The sequence below is a fragment of the Betta splendens genome, chromosome 1, assembly GCF_900634795.4.
Source record: "Betta splendens chromosome 1, fBetSpl5.4, whole genome shotgun sequence".
Classification (NCBI taxonomy): domain Eukaryota; kingdom Metazoa; phylum Chordata; class Actinopteri; order Anabantiformes; family Osphronemidae; genus Betta; species Betta splendens.
This window is the reverse complement of record NC_040881.3, coordinates 15,800,713-15,823,319: the sequence shown is the minus strand read 5'-3', so window position 1 is coordinate 15,823,319 and position 22,607 is coordinate 15,800,713. Positions and strand designations below refer to the sequence as shown.

Below are 22,607 nucleotides of genomic sequence, written 5' to 3'. Positions count from 1 at the left end.
AAATAAAAATCAAGGATATGAAATAAAACAAGTATTCCAGGTGTTAGACTGAAGTTCATCTGCAGGAGGCTCTGCAGCATGAGGGCCAAAACGTGAGTCCCTTCAATTCATCAGAGGATGTAAGAGCAGAATATGTAAAAATGTGTTTAACTGGCACAGCACACACACAGTGGCCAGTATGTGGGTGGAGACAAGGGTTAAGTTAAGTGGGACGAAAATATTGCGAAAATGTTTTACACCCAGTGGCTGCTCCTATAAAGCCTCATAAAGAACTGAAGGTTCTTGTTTCAGTTACCGCTAGCTGTAAAACCTCAAACTTGGCTCCTGATCCTTCTATTACTGTAAAAGCCCTTTGAACATGCTTTGACTGATCAATATTCCTTCATCATAACTTCCTCCTCATTCAGTGGAATCTGTGTTTTGACTGTGAATTTCTACCTGGATGATAAAAGTGTCAGTTTGATGCCATTTGTCTGGTAGCATCATCATTTATTTTATCAGTGAAGATGGCTGTAGCTCAGTTGGTGGAGCCTGGCATGGGAAGCACAAGGTCTCGGCCCGGCTTCTGTCATCAGGAGTGTCCTTCAGTAAGACACTTCACATACTGTAGCTCACTGTGAGTTCCACTTCCACTAACACTGAGTGGCAGCCCACAATAGGGGATGGGTTCAATGCAGAACACCAATTTCATTCTGACATACGATAAATAAGGAATTATTAGTATTAAAAAAAGAGCACACCAAACCATAACATGTCGTAACTGAATTCCTCTTTCTGCAAAACATTCATTTGAAACTTTCTATTGCTTTGGTTGACATTAAGCTGCTGGATTCATGTAATGAGTGCATTTTATAATTAATCAACAAACATTTATTAAAAGTGTCGAACTGCCACTTTAACCTCAAAGTGGAAACAGACTTGAGGTGGCTTTGGAGTCTAAAAAACATTGGATGCAGCAAATGGTGCAGAGCTGCTCAGGCTGCGGGCTCCAGGCCGTTCAATAGAGTTGCTCAATGTGTATCAAGTAAAAGCTCCACAGGATGTGACGTCAAATGAAACAGATTTGCTTCATCCACTGGCATTACCTCCATAAACATGGAGTATATTCATCATCTGACACCTTCTACCATGACACCTGTTAGCAGTTAAAATATTGATGCAAAGTTTTCACTCAGGAATAATGAGTACATTTTATGTCAGATAAATTACCCTTTGATTTATCCTCTGTACAGGTGTGTCAGTCAGATAAAAATTGATTTTACATAGACAAATAACGCAACACATAACAATGGGTGACCTTTGAGGTCGCTGTGCTCTGTTCACTATCTGAAAACTTGGTCTCTGACAGCTCTTTCCCTCTAAGCAGTTGGAATGTAAATCAGTTATATTATTTGCCTCATTTTTAAAAACTACAAAATATCTCTCAGAAGTATACAAAATGCTGGTAACTATAGCTATATAGGTAACACATCTGGTCCAATGCATTAAGGCGTAAGGAGCGTAGTGTCGCAACCAACATGACTGCAGTCGTTTTTGATAATAAATTGAGCAGATAAAACGTTTAGTGCAACAGACTTGATAAAACCAAATGTAAAACAACTTGGCCAGTGGCAGATACTGCTCCCTTCACTGCCGGTCAATGATCTGCTGGTGGCGGTTTATCACAGTTTCATGTCAACAGATACCAGCACAATAATCCCAGTTCAGAAACGTCAGCGAGGTGTGTTGTTGCTGCCTTTTCTCTCCAGAATGCGACTGCAGGGGTTCGGTGTCAGTAGTCGAGCAGGCAGTGTGACTCCACCTGCAGCGCTGCATCCACACTGTCTGTGTACCTGAAGTCCTTCAGGTCAGCAGCTACAAGCTTCTGCAGGACGGACGGCTAAGGGGGGGCAGAAAAAGACAACTAGTGTAACAGAGTACAGTGCAAAGTGGGACTGTTGAGCTGAGATGTGGCATTAACACTGGCCTTCCACATCTAACATTTATTTTTCATTTATTATATGTTTTGTGTGTTTTAGCTTGTGTGGTTTGAGAAGGTGAGACATGTGTATCATACCTGCAACCTGCAGAACACAAGCTCCACATCCCGTAGTCTGAACTGCCTCAGCAGGTCCCCGAGCTCGCTGATTACTGTGTAATCTATGACGCTGACATGATGGCAGTCCAGCACCACTGACCGTGGAGCGGAAACTGGGAGGGAAAGAGACTGGGGAGTGAATGACGGGAAAAAACAAAACAAATCTACAAAAAACAACTGGGATCATCACACAAAAAAGCCTTACTAACTTAACCAGCAAAGGCTTACCCTGCAGAGCCTGACTGTGTAGGATGTGGCTCAGATGCTCTGTGGCAGGAAAGCTGAGGCCACTGCTCAACTCCATCACCAGCACACCGTGATCAGACACCTGCACACACGGCATTAACACAAATCACCCTCAAGAGTCTAGATACGATGAAGCGATGACGCCTGATGATCATGATTCAACTCGTCTATGACAGATATCGTTTTTGATTCAAATGACTGGAATAAAGTTTAATAATTAACTTTGTACTCCCTCAAAGGATAATAGGATCTGTTCATTAGGGAGATTATGGAACATCTATAAATGACCTTGGAGCACAATGACATCAAAGCTCCTGTCACTTGTTAAGGAACTGCTGATGTCAGTATAATATATCATCCAACCGCCCAATCACTCCCTTCGCTAATACAATGGCCACATTGTGCTGTGTTCCAGCCAAGTTTGAACCTCATTAGTTCAGATTTTGTAACGTCATGCACTTCTGACAAACGCTCTCGCAATCACCAGCTTTAAGCTGTGGGGAGGGTAGGTAAACGGGTTTCATCATTGGATTGAGCTTCAAACACTCACACTCAGTGCTGAGTATCAGTGTACCTTTATCTGGGGTCTGGCAGTGTTGTACAGCAGCAGGACTCCAGATACAGCAACGCCTCCTATGATCCCGTACTGCACCTGCCAGAAACTCAGCAGGAAGGTCACAATAAACGGCACCAGGTCCAACTCTGGAACACACAGGCATCAGGTTTGAGAGCAATAAACACAAGGGTCGAATAAACACTGAGCAGACACTCACTGGATATCCTCCACATCTTAATCACAATGCGGTAATCCACCATATGTGCTACTGCACATATGATAACAGCAGCCAGGGAGGCTTTGGGGATGTAGTAGAAGGCCGGCATGAGAAACGCTAAGGACAGCAACACTATCACACCTGCAAACAAAAGAAAAGGTCATGGATAAAACACAAGGAATCTGCAAAACCACAGACAGTGAATCTTGTTATTGGCACCTGTATAAACTGGGAACTTTACAGTCCATCGAAACAACAAAGTGATTTGAATGTTTAGCCAATTAATATTTCTGGTGTGGGTGAAACCACAAGAGGGCAGCAGAGATCTAATGAAAAAGCACTCACTGGTGATGATCCCTCCCGCAGGAGTGCAAACCCCAGTCTGGGAGTTCACGGCCGTCCTGGAGGAAACACCACACTGTAAATACCTGACGCTTCGTCTTCTCTGGCTTTTTTCACATACACACCTTCCAAAGCTGCCAGTGACGGGGTAAGCAGACACAAAGGAGCCCATAATGTTGGTCAGACCGATTGCCAGCAGTTCCTGATTGGCATTAATCCTGTAGTCATTCTGACTTGCTGAGGTGAAACAGAAATGCAGGTTTTGTTTAAATGCTTCTGATTATCAGTAAAAATGTTTTTTTAGAAATGTGCATCTGGACGAAAGAGACTAGAGCGAGTGACTTCATCACTAAAAGCACTTACCAAAAGATTTAGCAATAGCAATGCTCTCCAGGAGACCCATGAGGGGAATCATAGCAAGCCCTGCTCCGAAGTCCTGCACAAACAACAAAGAGGCAGACTGGTCAGTCAGCTACAGCTCACGTGAAATGAAGATATTCTACAAAGTGAATGTTGCAATTTAATATTTAGCAGTTAAGAAACGCCCCTGCCTTCATCCTGTTACTTGTCCTTCGTTCTTACCTCAACAATGTCTCCAAAGGAGACAACGGTGCCATTGGATGTGGTGTCTGAGGTGGGTGGGGGCCTGAATGGGGGGAGCCCTCGAGGAGTTTCTCCAGTGATAGTAAACACATGGTGACCAGAAGCATCCCAAGAAAAAGCTACCAACGATGCAGCCACGACTATCAGAGCATTACGCACTAAAAGAGGAAAAAAAACCCCACGATTTTCAGAAATCCTAAACTTGCACAGTAGCTAAAACGTAGCGCAGAGGCACAACTGAAGCACAGATACTGACTGGTCGCAACAGCCCACACTATTTTCCTGGTGACTCTCAATGATGCAGACCCGTCGTCACAGCCCAGATTCGTCTTCATGACTTTAAACATGACCAGCAGAAAGAGACAGATGACACCGAGGACCACGTCTCCGGGCCTGGCCTCTGGGATCTTATGAAAGGTGTAATAAACCTCCAGGAAGAACTGCTGAGGGACCCCCTTCAGTCCCAGAATATGCTGAGAACAGAAACATCAAGGCATCAATGCGAGGTTGCTTCTTTCTTTTGGTTTGTGTTTGTATGTGCCCAGTGTGTCTCCGTACCTTGACCTGACCAAACCCAATGGTAACTGCAGCAGCAAACGTGAAGCCTTTTATTACGGGGTAAGAGATGAAGTCCAAGAGAAAACCTGCAGAAGACACGTTGGTGAACGAACCTCCAGATTTCACAGAAAAGCGGTTGAGTGTCAGTTCCACTCAACCGCATAACACTTGAAACTAACATATTAGAATAGCACTGAATGAAGATAAAGGAACAATGACGATATCTGGGCCCTTCAGAGAAATGAGCCAGCGCTGGACACCGCTGCAGTAGCAGCAGGCAATGTGAACAAGACATATCAGTATCAATTAATAAGCCACGGTCATGTTGCCTGTAAACCTGCAGTGCGTGAAAGGTGGATTAATTCAAGTATTCTCGGATAAAACTGCATCCTGTTTGTGAGGATGAAAGAGGCAGCGGCAGCACACAATAAATGTCAGTGCCTATATTCATACTGTACATCCATATCTATGCATCATCACTTTCACCTTCAACATGACACGTGTTCTCATTTCCTTGTTGTAACTCTCAACACAGACTGAAAAAAATATTGCATCACGTCATTATAAAATCTAACCTTGAACGCTCACGGGTTTTGACATAAAAACTGCAGCCACGCTGTTTCCTCGTGACTCCAATAACCCTCTCCTCACCTAATCTGAGCAGGGCCATTGCAGCCTGGACGAGTCCACAGAGCAGGCTGAGGAGCGCGGCTCTGTGCGGCTGCCCCCCCACCACAGAGAAGCAGAGGAGCGACATGATGGCCGTGGGACCCAGCGTCACGTCCTTTGACGTCCCCAGGACAGTGTAGATGAATCCTCCCATGAAGGCAGAATACAGCCCAAACTACAAAGACAAATTAATTCACATAAATAGAAGTGAAATTAAACATTAAAATGAAAAACGGTCAATTGGATTCACCTGCACAGGCAGTCCGGCTATTTCAGCATAGGCCAGCGCCTGCGGTACAGTCGTCAGGCCGACGGTAAGGCCTGCGAGCAGGTCCATCTGTAGCCAGCCCATGTTGTACCTGGGCAGCCAGGACAGGACGGGCAGGCAGGCCTTCAGGGCGCTGTAGGAGCAGCAGCCCCGAGCTGACAGTCCCCCACGCACAGGCCGATCCATGAGAGAGGTCAGAGGTCACAGGTGAAGAGAGGGGACCTGGAGGCGGGAAGCAGAGTGAGGCTTCAGGTGTGTGCAGCTCTATGTGTAATAATTCTACTTTATACAGTGCTTTGACAGACTTGCCCTACAACCTCTTAGGTCCTTCCTCCCACCAAATTTCGACCAGCACCAGTTCATCTACAGAGTAAATAGGTCAACAGGGGACGCCATCGCTGCAGCTCTACAGGCTGCGTCAGCACACGCTTCATAGACTACAGTTCAGCCTTTATAACAAGGACTGGGCCCTTTGGAGCTCAGCACAGGCCCTCCCAGGGCTGTGTCCTGAGTCCATACCTGTAGCTGCTCTACACACGACTGCATCGCCTCTGACTCATCTAACATCATAATCACGTTTACAGGTGACACAACAGTCACAGTCCAGAAGCTGTCCACATGGTGCACCACCAACAATCTACATGCAAATACCAGCAAAACAAAGGAGAGTTTATCGTTCTATGGTATAAAACATCCTCACATACTGTGTGAGTCCTTTGTCTCCACAGGCCCAGCACTCAAACACAACACTGATGTGCTCCATGGGCGGGTATGAGTCAGTTTATCTGTGAGTTTTTCTGAACAAATACACAATGATACAAAGTAAGTGACAGTCACTTGTTTCAGATGCATGCCTCTGTTTGTTTATTCTAATGTGGCCTCGTGAGGACAGACAATCCACATGCCATTCTGTGACACTGCCCCAAAACAGGTTTTATAGCTGTTCATCATGCGACGGCCTGGCACTTTGCATGCTTGTCTTCCAGCAGAAACTATTTTACAACCCACAGTTGTCCACAGGCATAAAATAACCCAACAAAAAGACACAAAACTTTCTCCTCTGTTAGGAGCTACCTACACTTATTATTACCAGTATTTACATCCTGTTATGTTGGACATAAGAATCTTCAAAGGTTAACAGAATAAGCCACCTTGTCAAACTCTTGAATTGTGAACCTGGGAAAAGATTTTTTTGCACAGAACAGAAACAAATAAATACAACAAAACAAAAATTGTTAAAAAGAAGAAAAGAATCACCCCAAAAAACGAAACTATTTAGGAAAACACAACAAATTGTAATTGAACCACAACACGATACATAGATTAGGGGGGAATCAATACAACAGTAATAGATCAAGTGTAGTAGATAAGGTAAAAACAGTCTCAATAGAGAAGGGAGGGGATGAACAGACAAACAAACACAACACTGACACAAACTCTTACTCTACTGTGTCTCCTCTTTAAACGCGTCTCTTGCTCCTTTGCAGTGATTTGTCAGGTCCATGTTTCTGTAAGTGCTGCTGTTCCCTCATACTCGACTTCCCCCCACATTCATCTTCGATTTCGCTGGGGAAGCAAAAAGCAGGTTCCTGTTTTCTGTGGACACGTGACCGGTGTCATGTGACGACCGGTGGGCGGGACCCGGAAGAGGTGACGCTTAGTTGTTTATGGTTTGCCTTGTTGTTGGTTTATAACTCCACTGGTCCTTCATGTCACATGTCTTTTAATTTGGAGAAGTGTTTTATAAACACAAGTGTTTCGACCGCTTATTTTAAGTTAGCACTTTATGATTTAATGACTGCAACGTGGCCGGCGACGTTAACAGTGAACTGCTGCTGAGGCGTCATGGTGCTGTTTGAGTTAGTGTTTCTCATGCTGGCATCTTGTTGGATTGGAGAGTCAGAGACGAGAAATGTCCTCTTAATAATCGGTAAGTTCGCGTTTTTATTTTTGCATCAGACAGTGGGGAAAACAGAACAACGTTTTATTAAGATTGATGATTTTTTTTTTAGCAGTCTTTTAAAAATTTCTGGATCCTAATGATCCTTGTAGTGGTCACATATAATAATGTATTCAAACACTGTGCAGAAGAGAACGAGGAATATAAATCAATACACACCTGACAGCTGTTTTTCATTGATTTGGCCTCTTAGTACAGCTCTGCACTGACCTTTACTCCATTCTAGACCCTTGATAATCCAGACGTTAAACTTGTCGTTACTAGTCTATAGCTAATCAGCTGACTACAGAGATTGATGCTCAGGCCTTGGAAATGGCAGAATAGTTTAACAGTGTATTGGTGCAATTTTCGAGTGTTCCTACAGATATAAATAGACACATCCTGCTGCTTTGTTTTGTGCTGGTCCTCTTCCAGTGGATGATGGAGGTTTTGAGACAGAGGTGTACAACAACTCTGTGGTCCACACACCCCACCTGCGCGCCCTGGCCCAGCGCAGCCTGGTGTTCAACAAGGCCTTCGCCTCTGTTAGTAGCTGTTCTCCCAGCCGCTCCACGATCCTCACAGGCCTGCCACAGGTAACACAGCAAGAGGAACTTGGAGGAGGAACACATACGCACAAAGGCACGACGCTGAGCTGTGTTTGTCCTGTCTTTCAGCACCAGAATGGCATGTATGGTCTTCATCAGGGGGTCCATAATTTTAACTCATTTGATGCTGTACAAAGCCTACCGCTGCTACTAAGACAAGCCAACGTACACACAGGTACGTAACCGGGCGAGACATGTTCATTTTCAGTCTGCAGTCATACATGCTCTCTCTCTCTCTCTCTCTCTCTCTCTCTCTCTCTCTCTCTCTCTCTCTCTCTCTCTTTATCCACACAGGTATAATTGGGAAGAAGCACGTTGGTCCTGGATCCGTTTACCCTTTTGATTTTGCCTACACAGAAGAAAACAGCTCTGTCCTGCAGGTGGGGAGGAACATCACTCGTATTAAACTCCTGGTCCGCAAGTTCTTCCACCTCCATAAAGAGGAAGCATTGGAGCGAAAGAGGAGAAAAGAAAATAAGGGCAACAGAGATGATACAAAAGAGAAAGAGAGGCCGTTTTTCCTCTACGTTGCCTTTCACGACATCCACCGATGTGGACATTCACAGCCTCAGTATGGAGCTTTCTGTGAGAAGTTTGGGAACGGTGAAATGGGAATGGGTAGAATTCCTGACTGGAAACCAGTTTATTACAAACCAGAGCAAGTAAAGGTCAGTGATTTACAACAATTATATTTCACCAAATAATTTAATTTATTTAACTTAATAATTTAATTTTCACCAAATAATTTTGTAATAACATACATCTGTACTTTAGGTCCCTCCTTTTGTGCCAGACACACCTGCAGCGCGAGCAGACTTGGCTGCACAGTACACCACAGTGAGCAGGCTGGATCAGGGTATGGAGGCAAGGACACGAACGCAACCAGAGGAACTTGACTGAACAGTAAACAATAACGGTTTCAACTGCTTCCACAGGCATCGGGTTAGTTCTTCAGGAGCTCAGGGAGGCCGGCTATGACAACGACACCCTGATCATCTACAGCTCAGATAATGGCATCCCCTTTCCCAACGGCAGAACCAACCTGTATGAGTCAGGGGTTGCAGAGCCCATGCTGGTGTCCTCTCCAGAGCACAGGGAGCGATGGGGAGACACCAGCCAGGCCTACGTCAGCCTACTGGGTAAGACAGGTCAAGGTAGCGCTGAAGAATAGCACATGCTGTGATCACACGCTGGACAGCAGCTCGCGGTTCAGTAGTGACATATGTGCTCATTTTGTGGCTCATCATATTTTATTATATGGTATTTCCTTAGTGAGGGAGAATTTGTGAGCAGCTCAACTAAAAGCGTCTCGTGTCTTTTTTCATAGAGTTCCATATGCAAAGTCAGAAATATTAAACAGTAACATTTTGTTTTATTCTTCTTTTGAGTATTCAGACTTTCCTTGGAACGTTCTGGGTCCTCACATCCCCAGACTGTAAACCACCGGCAGACACGAAAGAGCAAATAGTGGTGTCTAGGTTTTTATGTCATGCATTATTGTCCACAAGAGGGGGTCACAACGATGCTGCGTCAATAAAAGCAGAGAGTAAAAAAATGAAACTACAATTGTAAATTATGAATATTTCACATGAAACAGTTATGTTATTTGAACATGTAACTTAAACTAAATGTGAGGTTTGGGAGCCAAAGAAAACAGTCTGTTTTTCATCTTTTCCCCTTTGAACAGCATAAAAGAACAGAGACTAATTGTATGGCAGATATGTAAACTTTCCCCAAAAACCATGTAATCAGGCTTTTTCACCCTCTGCCGTGTCTTTTTGTGGGCAGACATCACTCCAACCGTCCTGGACTGGTTCTCCATTCCCTACCCATCCTACGTGCTCCCTGGGAACCCTGCCGCTCCGGTCCACCTGACGGGCCGCTCCTTGCTGCCCGCTCTGGTCACCGAACCCGGCAGCTGGCACACGGTCTATGCCAGCCAGTCGCTGCATGAGGTCTGCCAGCATCACCGGCGCCACCGAGGATCCGGACGCAGGGCTCTGCTGCTGACGCCTGCGCTGCTCCCTCTGTTTCAGATAAGCATGTTCTACCCGATGCGATCGATCCACCAGGGGGCGTACCGCCTGCTCCACAACCTCCAGTACCGCATGCCCTTCCCCATCGACCAGGACCTGTACGTGTCTCCCACCTTCCAGGACCTCCTGAACCACACGGTACTGAGTGAGCCGACGCACTGGTTCAAAAGCCTGGAGGAGTATTACTACAGGGAGCGCTGGGAGCTGTTCGACACCAGGTCTGCTACAGCGACGTGTGGTCTTTACCACTTACTGCATCATCACTGTTACACTTTGGCTGACACCTTGTACTTCACTAACACAGGACAGACCCACTGGAAACCAAGAACCTGGTGTCAGACCCGTCTTACAGCGCCGTGCTGGAAACACTGAGGCAGAGTCTGCAGAAGTGGCAGTGGGAGACCGGGGACCCCTGGGTGTGTGGACCAGACTATGTCCTGGAGGACAAACTGGAGCCACGCTGCCGACCACTGTACAATGGCCTCTGATGGACTCTGACACACACTAATCGCACCACCTGAATATATATTTTGATACATGATTTATATTTAGCTTTCATATTGTTGTAAGTGCTGCTGCAATGCTCAACAATAAACCAAATAAAGCTTTTTTTAATAATGTAAAGATACATCTTCATGCAGGTGAGTGACTGATAATGCATAGAATCAAATAAACAGAGTCAGAGAAGCACTGACGTGTGTATCACACACACACACACACACACACACACACACACACACACACACACACACACGCACTCCCCTCCAGACCAGGATCGCATCGAGTTTGGTCTTTTTTTCTTTCCACACATCATCCGCCCACCTTGGTTTTGATTTGACGAACGTCCAGCGCCGTCGCACCAGCCCATAAAAGACCCCGAACTTTGCCGATCATCCCGCAAAACATAAACTCGGCAGCTGAGAAGCTGAGGAACAGACTAGAGAAGGACCGTTTTTCCTTGCAGGTAAAAGTGCCGATAAGGTGTGAGGCGATGGAGAGGTCCGTCCTGTTTGCCGTGGTGTGCGTCGGGCTTTCCCTGCTCATCCACTGCCGTCCAGCCGAAGCCTGGTACAAGCAGTCGGCCGGGCCCACGTACTACTCGGTGGGTCGTGCCTCCGGTTTGCTGTCCGGTATCCGGAGGTCGCCGTACGTCCGCAGGTCCGAGTCCGAGGAGACGCAGAGCGACAGCGGGGAAACAGCGGGGAGCAGCGTGATCCCGGAGAGCAGACAGATCTCCATCCTCAAAAGCATGGTGAGTGGAGACGCTGCGGACCGCGCGGCTCCGTCGCGCGCTGTGGTTCTGCTTCATTCCATCAGGCGAGAAAACAAACACTTGAGCAAAGTCCCACAGAGCTTAAACGGCTCGTGCGTAAAGGTTTAATTAAACCGCAATTAATCCAGAACGGTCATAAAACGTGATACGCAACCAGTAAATCCTTAGAGTCCGTGTATTTTATCGGAGCTACAGGACAGATGGAACCACTCAGTGGACCTTGGTTGCAAACTTCACATTGTCTCCTTCCTCCTGCTCTTAAGGCCATCTGCGTCAAGGACATCTCACCGAACCTGAAGAGCTGCGAGCTGCTGCGGGACGGGACGGGCACGTTTCAGTGCAGGGCGGACGTCTTCCTCACCCTCGACTCCCTGGACTGTCTGTCCGCGTGAGTCCGGGTCGGACCGGGTGCCGCCGGGAGCCGGGGAGCGCGTCTGGAAGACGGGGAGCGACGAGCGACTGAGGCTGCGGAGGAAGAGCCGATCCCCGCCGACGCTGGACCGCTGCGGACTTTGAATATTCTCATTTAAAACGCGAATTCTGTTCAGTTTCACTTTGGGTGCGCATCAGGAACATGAGAGAAACGGTGCGGGAGAGGCGTGTGTTGCTGTTTAACCCCACATGTACCCACCACTGCCAAAATGTATTAAATGTCCAGAAAGTTGCAGAGTGGATTTGTTAGAAGGTGCTTTAATTTATTTTATTTATTAAAACGAACAAATGTGGTTATTTAACTCTACTGTGTCTCTGCCGTAAATGCCGAGCTGGAAAGACAATACTTCATCACCGTAAGGTTGGCAGCCTCTTCCGTTTATTCGGTTTCGTAGTTCCAGCATATTTTGTCCAAACCATAAAACAGCAGTAACTGGGAAAACAAGACTCAAAGATTGGAGATAGAATATAAAACACAACTGAGCACGTACAAATTTCACATATCCATGAATATTACACATTTTAATTGCAGAACAACAGAACTAGTTCATAGAAAGGCACTTATTGTGTTTTGTTATGTCTTTCTCCTTCATTATTGTTATCGGCCATTATCACGTTGCTGCTGTCACACTATGAGAACATAAGCACAGACAATGTAACAGGACAATGACCAGACCCAGACTTACTCCTCCAGCATTTACGTGTGTGTGCAACGACAATCATCAAACATTAAAACAACCAAACATTTCCTAACACACATTTCACATTTTTATTGTTAAAGCTTCTCGGCGTCATCGCTGACTTTTACGAGTCTGGAAAACGGGCGAAGGCACAGATTCCACCGAAAACAGCGTCGGCTGCTTGAGCTCAGGTCAATAAGCAACAGGGGCGATCGTGGGGGATTGTGCTACGAACGTTGGCTCCACCAACGGGCTGTGACGAGCAGTAACTCATGCCTCTGAATGACACATACACATCAAGTCTTCATACACATTCGATTTTTGCAGAACAAATGTAAAACAAATGCCCATTTCTGAGATAAAGGTTTTGCATTCAACACTTTAGGGTTCAGTGAGATTGGCCGAGAGCTCCTCCTCCTCCAGCGAGCTGCTTGTTCCATCAGAACCTCCTCCAACGCTCAGAGGCTGCATGTGATGAAACAGGCGGCGTGTGCGGTCACAGGAGCGACACCGCCTCCAGGTTCTCCCTGATGATGGTGTCCATGACCACCTGAAAGACCACCTGCACGCTGCCGGTGTCCGTGGCGGTGGTGAAGTGGTAGTAGACGAGCCTGTCAGGCGCCGCGTTCAGCGAGACGAAGGCGTCGACCACGAAGCGAGCGGCCGAGTCCACGTCGCAGTCTGCACCTGGAGGAGCGCATGGGGTTTATAGAGAGAGGGAGCCGCGTTCACTGAATGCAGCAGAACCTTTTCAGCTGTCGGTGGGGGTCCGTCGTGGCATCAGGGGGCTCTGCATCAGACTTCATCATGTCGGAGGTCAGTGTGAGGCAGACGCTGGATGACCCCAATCCCGGGGGTTTTAGCATTTATATTGACATTTGCATGAGAGCAGAGCAGACGCCGCCCCTGTAGAGCCCACGAGGCGTGAGAGGAACCGATGCGAGGACCCCCTGACGGACACCAGTGTGAGCGTTCGGCTCAAAGGTCGGGATTTTATCTACAATTTCAAATCTTACATTTGTTTTATAGCAAAGACTAAGAGGGTTATTGAATTTATGCTGGGTCTGAATTCATACTTGTCTGTTGATGCTGATGTGGGACATTGGTTCTTTGGGTGGTGTCAGGTGTACCCAATTAACAGAAACGTTCTCGCCGCCTGGTTCAGTTCATGTGGACCGGTCACTAGAACTAGAACGTAAACCAGCAGACTTACCTTTAAACTGACGCAGGTACAAGCGCAGATGTCGCCCAGAATGTAAGATCTTTTCTTGAAACAGGTCGATTTTGTTCATGAATAAAATCTGCAACAAAACACACACACACACACACACACACACACACACACACACACACACACACACACACACACACACACACACACACACACACACAGTGTGTCGTCCAGTGTAAAACATAAATCCATCCAGTCCAAACAAAGACAGAACATCAACCCGCTGAACTCAAACCAGCCAATCAGCGTCACACGTTCGCTGCCTCTAAACGCGACTCCTGCCGGTGACGCCGCCGTTCAGCGGAACCTTTGTCTTGGTGGTGGATCAATTAAAACCACGAGCAGCTTCGGCCGTTTCCTGCTCGTTTGATCTCAAAAACAAACACGAGCGGGTTAACAAAGTGCCCGTGTTAATAACGAGGGACCTCCAGTGACGGGGACGCGGAGCAGCACCTTTGTGTTTAATTACCGCTGAGCAGCCACAGCGACCAGTGAATTAAAGTGGAGGTGACAAATGTCGCTCCCACGGTGAGAAAGCTGTCATTGAAGCCTTTTGTTAATGAGCCCGTTAGCGCAGGCCCACACACAACCTGCACGCATTTATCTCTAATGAATTAAAAAAAAGAATGTTCTTCTACATAAATGTGAAACTTTTTTTTTTAGCATCTTTGTGACTTTCCAAGTTGCAAACTCGAGACCAGAATAAGACGCGACCCACGTGATTAATCAGAAGAGGCGTCGGAGCGACAGCAGCTGCGTCACCGTCTGCGCCTCGCGTTTTAAGTGGGATCAAGCTTGTTCCAGCGCAGTTTCATCCTGATCATTTACTGAACGCGGGGATGGAAAACGAGGGGGTCGTGCTGTAATTACGGCCTGGCGTTTAATTACGGGCGTCAGAGGACGGAGGAGGACGAGGCCGCGGTGGTGGAGCAGCGCTGTCGTTCCATCAGCTCCATCAGACGAGACACTAGTGAAGAGTTGAGGACTGAAAAGATGTTAATATAGTTTTATATTCTTGTCATCATAGGCCCCAATGCAAGAGCTGTGTAGAGTTATTATCACTATAAACAGTCATGAGGAAACCTGAACCCAGATCGTCTTTACGGGCTCTCACCATGGACGTGCTGCGGAAAAACACGTTGTTGCAGACGGAGGAGAAGAGGTTCATGCTCTCCTGGAGGCGGTTCTGCGCAGAGAAGGGCAGTGAGTGACGCCGGTGGCGTTCGCGGCGCACAGGCGCGAGTGGGCGGGGCTCGTACCGTGGACGGGTCCTCGACCAGCGTCATGTCGTAGCCGCTGAGCGACACCACGAACAGCACGGCCCTCACGTCCTCGAAGCAGCCGATCCACTTCCTCCGCTCGGTCCTTTGGCCCCCGACGTCGTACATCCTGAAAGCGAGGACAGACGCTCGGTGACGAATGAGGCCGCGCTGCGCTTTTTCCTGTCGCCGCTGCCTGACCCAACCCCCCCCACCCCCCAGCTGACCCGGCCACACAGAGATTTCCTCCTGCCTCGTGCCACATGCCTTTATCATTATACATAACCACGTTTCAGCAGCGGCCACTGCTGTCTGCTGGATGACGTGAAGTCATTACAGCATCATCATCATCATCATCATCGGTGCAGCATCACCCTGATGAGCGGGGAACATCTGGCTGCCGATCGCTCATCAGGCCGTGTAGGCAGCTCTGTGCTTCACCTACAGAATGTTGCCGGCTTGTGAATATGTGGGACGGCTTCTCATCGCGACTGACGTCCTTTATCACAATTCAATTTCCAGCTGAAGAGCGAAAGGCTGCGCTTACGGTGCGTTCATGACCCGGCTGTAATCAGTGACATATAGCACCGGATGTAGAAGGTCAGACAGATGCAAACCTGGGATTCACACGCTCACACGCACGCGCGCACGCACGCACGCACGCACGCACGCACGCACGCACACATTTTCCATTACACGATAGAAGGCAACACCACATTAGGAAGAGACAGAGATTTTTGATGGAATTCACTCACACTAAAAACTGTCTGACACCACATGAACCATAGAGTTCATTATTGGAGATGGAGGACTGACTTATGCACATATGTTTTTACGGCTCATCCTGATGGAGACATAAACGTACAGGAATATCTGACAGAGACTGTGATTCAACTCATCTGTAAGAAGAACAGTTCCCCGACTTTCTTGTTGTATAATATTCTCTCTCGTATGCAGACGTTTAATTGCAACCATCTGATAGTTGATGATGAAGGAACAAGCCGTGACCCCTATTAAACCGAAGGTCAAAGGTCAACTAGAGTGTCTGTATGCAAACTAGTCACTGGAAAGTCACAGATATTGGCTTAGATGAGAAATGTTAAGTCTCACCAAACCAACAGGAGGCACTGGACACGTCTCACACACATCTGTAGATTCCCTCAAGCTCCATTCTATTCTAGCATCCATTACCAGTCAACCTCTGTGTGGTCCAGACGCGTGTGCTGTAGACCTGCTGACTGCCCTCACTCTGTCTGGGGAAACCATCAACGTCTGCCAATCCCTTTGAAACCAGTTTGAAATAATTACATCAACGTATGCAAAGCTCTTCATCGTTTCAAATCAGACATGACTCCACAGACACAGACACAAAAACAAGCCAATCCTCTAAACCCAATTATTCATCAGCTCAAGGATTGAGGGAGATAAGAGCGTGTGCTTGGCTCCATCCTGCAGCGCCACCTGGGACTCCGCTGCTCCATCGCTTAATGGTGACGTCACATTAATACAGAGGGAGATCAAATGATGGAAACAAATGCTTTTTCATAAAAACTAGTGACGCCATCATCCAAACCGCAAGGAAACGCCACCGGTTATCTTCACACGTCGCTTGGGATCAAAGCGCTTCGCAGCAGGTGGAACTTTTCCTGACGGAAACTCGCTCAACTTTTAAAGTGACTCAAACCTTCTTGTGACATTTTAATCACGATCACACATCGGCAGCACCCACAGACACAAACACGCGGCCTTAAGTCATCCGCTGACAACCGCGCTGCGTCTACAGCGTTTATATGCTAAGCAGAGCACGAATGAGGGGCTGAGCTAAAGCGCTTTATTATTACAGCTCCGGATGAAACGTGCCATCGAGGGAGACGTTAAAACAGAGAGCTGCAGAATGTGATGGGACCCGTCGACACACGCGAGCACGCGGCGTCCCCGTCGGCCCATCACTCCTCCAATAAAAGCAGCGAAGAGACGCCTTCACTTCTACACTCCACAAATACAGATGTTATATTAACGGTGAAAGTCACTGACATCCAGAGGAACCTCCGCCGTGCTCCACAGTGTGACAAACACACACAGCTTCAGGAAATGAGTTCATCCAGCGGGGAGCGATAAACTGCTTTGTGTGACACCAGCTCATTGACTGGAAATAAATATTGTCACCTGACGTGAAACTCCTGAGCTGTGCACTGATAACGGCGTCAGTGGGCGGCGGCGTATTGGCCTATTGATCACAGCCGCTGATCTTCACCTCTCATCAGCGCTGTGGTCAGAGATAAAGGCGTCACAGCCAACGCTAATGCGACAGCTGCATCCTCTGAGGGAGGCAGCAACCTCAACCTGCATCTCCGTATGTTAAATGGCGTGTGGACGGCGACTACCTGAAAATGAGGTGGTTGACTTTGAACTGGGTCTCGATGACGCCCGTGGTCCTCAGCCGCACTCGCAGAACATCCGTCTCGGTGGGTACGTAGCCCGGCGACGTGATGCGAGTCATGTTTTGAAAGAAACTAGGAAACAAGAGAGGTGAAAGAGAGAGAGAGAGAGAGAGAGAGAGGGCAAGGTTAAAGACTGTAAACACAATAACCTGCAGACAACTTGACATCAAAAGAGTAAAAGTAGGAATCAGTGAGTGCAGTGATAAGAAAGGAGCCCCAGGGGGCGCAACAGCTCAGTGCCATGAATATTTACAGCCAGTTTACCATAATAACACTCTGAGGCTCAGCTTTGAGACAAAGATTAGCTGGTAACACAGAGCATCTCACACACACACGCACGCACGCCTGAACTGCCTGTGACATTCACAGCTCGTCCTCCAGGATCAGCCTCTTGTCACTGCAAACACTGGTGTGTGTGTGTGTGTGTGTGTGTGTGTGTGTGTGTGTGTGTGTGTGTGTGTGTGTGTGAGACTGTTTCTACTGTCTCGGTGAGGACCAGTAATCGAGAGGGTCACGTTTGAGTGGTCGACTTTTCAAAAGGCCTAAACGCCGACATACTGTCAATCATTTGAACTGGTGCAACGCAAATGAGCAAACTATGGTTCATGCAGTTAGAACTGTAACTTTACACATCTCTCATGTCTTTCTTCTTCTGGGTCCTCAGAAGTATAGCAGTACAAACACATTAAAGTGGGTTATGGTGATGTACGCTGGTTCTCTGTGGGAACCAAGGGGCCCGTCGCAGTAAATAACCCAGACCTGAGACCTCTCGCTGGGGCCGGGGATGAGAAGAGACGGCCTCCTGGAGCAGCCAACACTGTCTTCACATCACATTTGGCACGAAAGTAAACAAGCGTGTACTTATTTAATCAATTATCTCTGTTGCCCCTCACTCCCTCTCCTCTCTCCACACTCCCACATTCCCAGTGACAGTGGGCATCAGCTAATTAGACCCCTGCAGCGGCGTGTACTCACTACAGCGCGGAGTCATTGAGCTCGTACTCGTATCCCCGAGCGGCCGCGGCCCTCACGCCCGTGTCGGCCCACAGACAGTGCAGCGCATGGCTCAGGAAGGGAAACAGCACCTGGTCCTCATCAAAACACCGTCCACACGACAGGACAGAGTGGGCGTGGACCTGAGGAGAGACGGCGGCAGATAGTGGACGGACCATTAGAGGAAGACGAGATGGAGGACGGAAAAAAGGGTGTGAGCAGAAACAAGGGAAAGGCCTGCGTCTGTCTCTGTCTGTCACTTTTAATCAGAACAGATGCACAAATGCATGGACAAGCACACATACACACCCCAGTGACAGATAATAGAGGAAGTACTTTGTCCACCAGCAGGATGTGCTGAGTGGGCGGGTGATGTATGAGCTCTGATACTTCTGACAACAAAGTTCAAATAATCAGAGCAGACAGCCGTTTCCTTTCTGCAGGAGGGGCCAGATGGAGCCGCAGCGCTAGGATGCTGCCCTCTACTGGAGGTCTGGGTGCAGTGCAGGGAACGGAGCTTCATCCGGAGGAGTGAATGTAAGAGTATGTGAGGAACGACTACCTTGTTCCTGCTGTTGAGCAGGTTGATCCGCAGGACGCCCATGCCGTGAAGGACAAACTTCATGGAGGTCAGGAGGTTATCCAGCACCGCAGGCTGCACCAAACAAAGCTCAAAGGTCAAGTTCATCGACAGCCAGGATTGACTCACGACTTCAGTCTCACACAAACAAACACACTGTTGCAAATCTGAGGTCAAATCTGCTGTCATCTGCAAGAGTCCAAGTCAAGCATGTATCAAACCTCAACTGCTGAAGTGTGTGTGTGTGTGTGTGTGTGTGTGTGTGTGTGTGTGTGTGTGTGTGTGTGTGTGTGTGTGAAGTATGAAACATGGAACCTCTTTGCATCTACTCATTAAATTAAATATCAGCTGCCGTTTTCTACCACTAGAGGCGCTGTGGAGCGATCAATGGAGCAGGTCAATGTTCAGGGCATGGGAACAAGGAACCAAAGGCCAATGTGTCATCTTAGTGATATTTCCCAAACATTCCACAAAAGGCAGAGGAGCCGAGCATCAACCAAGCCTCGAGGGCCACGTTGTGCTTTGATGAACAGCATGATTAGAACCAAACCGCAGGGAAGTCACAGTGTACAGCAAGTTTATTACTCGTCCTCTCTTGTAGTGGACACACTGTAATGAACAGTGTGCACAACACAGGAACATTTCAGCTGACGACAAACACACATTCTTTCATTTTCACAGGGAAACGCACACCTACACACACAGGCCTGGGGCCACAGGAGTGTCATCTCATATGGTAATCTAAATCCAACAGCAGCAACAGAGTAATGTGACACCCTGTTGTTACCAGTGTGTGTGTGTGTGTGTGTGTGTGTGTACGTGTGTGTCCATCAGTTGTCAAGGAAGGAAGTCCAGCAGACTCACACCTCCCTCTATCTTACGTTTCCTGACGGTCTCACGTATTGTGGGAACTTTGCGATAGCCTGTGTGTCAGAGGGGATATTACAACTCGTAGACAGTGTAATCCTGTAATCCATAAAAGTAGTGCTCGTCTTCTCTTCTCCGTTCAGCTTCCTGCCCGCAGACAACAAACATCAGAGAATGTGGCTGGACTGGTGCTGGCCTGGTATTTAATCATTAACCGCTGACTGTTGTGCAAACACTGTAGAACTACGGGAGTGGTTGTTGGTTTGAAGCTCTGCTGAGTTCACAACCGAACACAGGCTCTCAGTGAAATATGTCACATTTATTGAGAAGCACGTGGTCCACACAGACACCTGAATCAATAAAGAAATTCCTGAAGTAAAAAAAGGAGAGAAAAATGCAAAGCACTGCTACACACACACACACACACACACACACACACGGTTCTGTTGACACAGTAGAAGAATGAAGGGGACAATCCTCTGTCCATCAGCCAATTCACAGTAAAAACAACAGCCTCTGGCAGCAAATAATGGAGGGATGAGACAAAGAGGAGCCCCGTCCTACCTTTCCTCTCATTATTCCTCCCGTCACGGCTCTAATGCACTACAAACCTAGCTGCAGGGCCACAGACATAATAAGAAGGAAGGAGAAGCATCAGGGAGTCCAGTCCGGCGCTGGGCGGCCTAGCTCTGCTCCTTCTCATCTCATCCCATGTTATCTCTGTTGTGGGATAACCTACTTCTACTGACCACTGAAGAGGAACAGATCAACACAACCACGGGTGTGAAAGGCTGATGATGATGATGAGCTCATGGAAGTGGAGGGTGTGCCTGTGTTTGCTGTGGGAGGCTGGGACGGTCAGGGGAGAGAAGAGAAGGGCGAGTCGTGGCTTAGTGTCAGTTTTTTACACGAGAATGAGTGTGTAGTGAGAACAAAAGAGCGCCAACTGACAGTGGGGACAACAAAGGAGATCTGAAAAAACCTGTTGACGGATGCTTGTACATGCAAAACAGCTTTGAGTACTGATTATATAAATGTATTGATTACATAAAGAAGGACTGGTCTGTTTGGCCTGAATAAAACTGACCAGACCTGGTTCTGACCCGATGGGGATTTCTGAGAGGATGAGGTAGAGACACGAGGACGAACCACGTAATTAAATAAAAGGAGAGACAGACGAGTGTGGGGCGGCAGCACGAGGAGGACAAAGACAAGCTCTCAGTTAAAACGCCTCATGATGTCTGATGTGTCTGTGTGTTTTGAATTATCCCCACCTCATCCCAGCTCCAGCTCCATGTACAGTGGAGGAATTTGGCTTCCAGTGGTCTGAAAACACACACACACACACACACACACACACACACACACACACACACACACACACACACACACACACACACACACAGCCTCTGCATGCAGCTTGAATCTGACCATAGGAATCATCTCTGATTCCCCATCCTTCATCTCGTCAGACTTTCTGATCCATCGCCTGCAGGATAAACTGACCTCTGACCTGCTTCTGTTTCCTCTGAACTCAGTCCTGACACTGAGCTACGCTAATAATAACCCAGTGTAGACAGGCCTCCTATTGAGGGGGTGAAGGCATTGGTCAGCTCTTCATTACTACTCTATGAGGATCCAATGGGAACAGCAGCACTTCTTCACCAACACAGAAACCATTGTATGCTAACAGTGTGTGATCTGATAACGGGCAGGTAGTGTGTGTGTGTGTGTGTGTGTGTGTGTGTGTGTCTGGTGTGTGTGTGTCACCGACCTTAAAGCTGATCAGCTCTTGCTTGTTGAAGCCGTGACTGTGGATGATCTTCATCTGTTTGACCAAGGTGCTTTTACCGCTCTCCGCTGCACCTGAAGGGGATGAGGGCTGTGGTTATAGTGGGCTTCCACGCACATGCACGCGCATGCACGCGCATACACACACACACACACACACACACACACACACACACACACACACACACACACACACACACACACACACACACAGCCAGGTAGGAACCAGTGCCAGGCGGCCAAGCTTCAATCTCACCGAGCAGGAGTATTTTGACCACATTCATGTCCTGTTTGGCGCACTCGTACAGGTCTCTGTCTATCTTTGCGCTGCGCGTCCTCGCCTTCTTCTCCTCCTCTGTAACTTCGGTACCGAGGCACAGTCCCATGCTGAGCGCTCATCCCCTCCCGGGCCACACAAAAGCAGTGGGTCCACAGTGGAATCAAGCCGAGTTATTTCCTCCAGCCCGCACGCGCCGAGTCCTCCCACCGCTCGTGCAAGCACAAGTACAGGGCGCAAAAGTTGACTTCAAGCCATCTTCCGAGCCGTCCATCAACGCTGCCGCGGGCACACCGCGTCCGCGCACGGGTCCGAGCCGTTCGTCCTCGGTTTCTCTTTCCTTTCAGCGCGTCGAAACCAGCAGCGGGAGCGTGCGTTCCCAACCGTTCGTCCCTGTGCGCCAGCGCGGTTCAAACTGCGCTACCGCCCTGGCGCAGCACCAAACGGTGGCGCTGCCTCCTCCCCTGCGGCGCAGCTGGGAGCTCGGGACTTCCCTGGGAAGTGACGTGCTCTCTCAACTGCTGACTGTGCAGACCCAGCTTTTACCTGACACCAGAGAAGGTACTCAGGAAGCACATTAGTACTGTAATAGTAGTTATGGTAACACTAATTCGTGGTTGCCTTGGTATAATTGTAGTGGGTAATAAAGAGAAGTTCCACCTAC

The 22,607-nt window shown here is 48.1% G+C and overlaps 4 protein-coding genes across 6 annotated transcripts; 2 read left to right on the top strand and 2 right to left on the bottom strand.

Moving 5' to 3' along the window:
• Window positions 1-754: 754 nt before the first annotated feature.
• On the bottom strand, window positions 755-7,137 carry slc26a11 (solute carrier family 26 member 11). Its single transcript, XM_029128771.3, has 14 exons — window positions 6,980-7,137; window positions 5,519-5,758; window positions 5,251-5,443; window positions 4,600-4,685; window positions 4,298-4,514; window positions 4,021-4,199; window positions 3,802-3,874; window positions 3,564-3,675; window positions 3,442-3,497; window positions 3,097-3,237; window positions 2,898-3,025; window positions 2,306-2,405; window positions 2,057-2,190; window positions 755-1,879 (listed from the first exon to the last, which is right to left on the bottom strand). Exons 2-14 carry the CDS (start codon window positions 5,720-5,722, stop codon window positions 1,772-1,774), a joined length of 1,731 nt encoding a protein of 576 aa, XP_028984604.1. The 5' UTR covers window positions 5,723-5,758; window positions 6,980-7,137; the 3' UTR covers window positions 755-1,771.
• A 23-nt stretch (window positions 7,138-7,160) lies between these two features.
• Window positions 7,161-10,807, top strand: sgsh (N-sulfoglucosamine sulfohydrolase (sulfamidase)). The gene is made up of 9 exons (XM_029128900.3): window positions 7,161-7,466; window positions 7,911-8,071; window positions 8,153-8,258; window positions 8,378-8,751; window positions 8,858-8,939; window positions 9,019-9,222; window positions 9,872-10,038; window positions 10,120-10,337; window positions 10,424-10,807. Exons 1-9 carry the CDS (start codon window positions 7,382-7,384, stop codon window positions 10,605-10,607), a joined length of 1,581 nt encoding a protein of 526 aa, XP_028984733.1. The 5' UTR covers window positions 7,161-7,381; the 3' UTR covers window positions 10,608-10,807.
• Window positions 10,808-10,915: 108 nt separating this feature from the next.
• On the top strand, window positions 10,916-12,131 carry npb (neuropeptide B). The gene is made up of 2 exons (XM_029129165.3): window positions 10,916-11,371; window positions 11,656-12,131. Exons 1-2 carry the CDS (start codon window positions 11,111-11,113, stop codon window positions 11,782-11,784), a joined length of 390 nt encoding a protein of 129 aa, XP_028984998.1. The 5' UTR covers window positions 10,916-11,110; the 3' UTR covers window positions 11,785-12,131.
• A 50-nt stretch (window positions 12,132-12,181) lies between these two features.
• On the bottom strand, window positions 12,182-22,447 carry gnav1 (guanine nucleotide binding protein (G protein) alpha v1). 3 transcript variants are annotated; one of them, XM_055507814.1, is made up of 9 exons: window positions 22,008-22,447; window positions 21,650-21,741; window positions 18,991-19,083; window positions 18,411-18,571; window positions 17,379-17,507; window positions 14,995-15,124; window positions 14,850-14,921; window positions 13,718-13,805; window positions 12,182-13,191 (listed from the first exon to the last, which is right to left on the bottom strand). In XM_055507814.1, exons 1-9 carry the CDS (start codon window positions 22,063-22,065, stop codon window positions 13,001-13,003), a joined length of 1,014 nt encoding a protein of 337 aa, XP_055363789.1. In that variant the 5' UTR covers window positions 22,066-22,447; the 3' UTR covers window positions 12,182-13,000. The 3 variants fall into 3 exon arrangements, with proteins under 3 accessions (XP_055363789.1, XP_028984871.1, XP_055363792.1); XM_029129038.3 differs by having other exon boundaries at window positions 21,923-22,443; XM_055507817.1 differs by lacking the exon at window positions 14,850-14,921 and having other exon boundaries at window positions 21,923-22,447.
• Window positions 22,448-22,607: the final 160 nt, after the last annotated feature.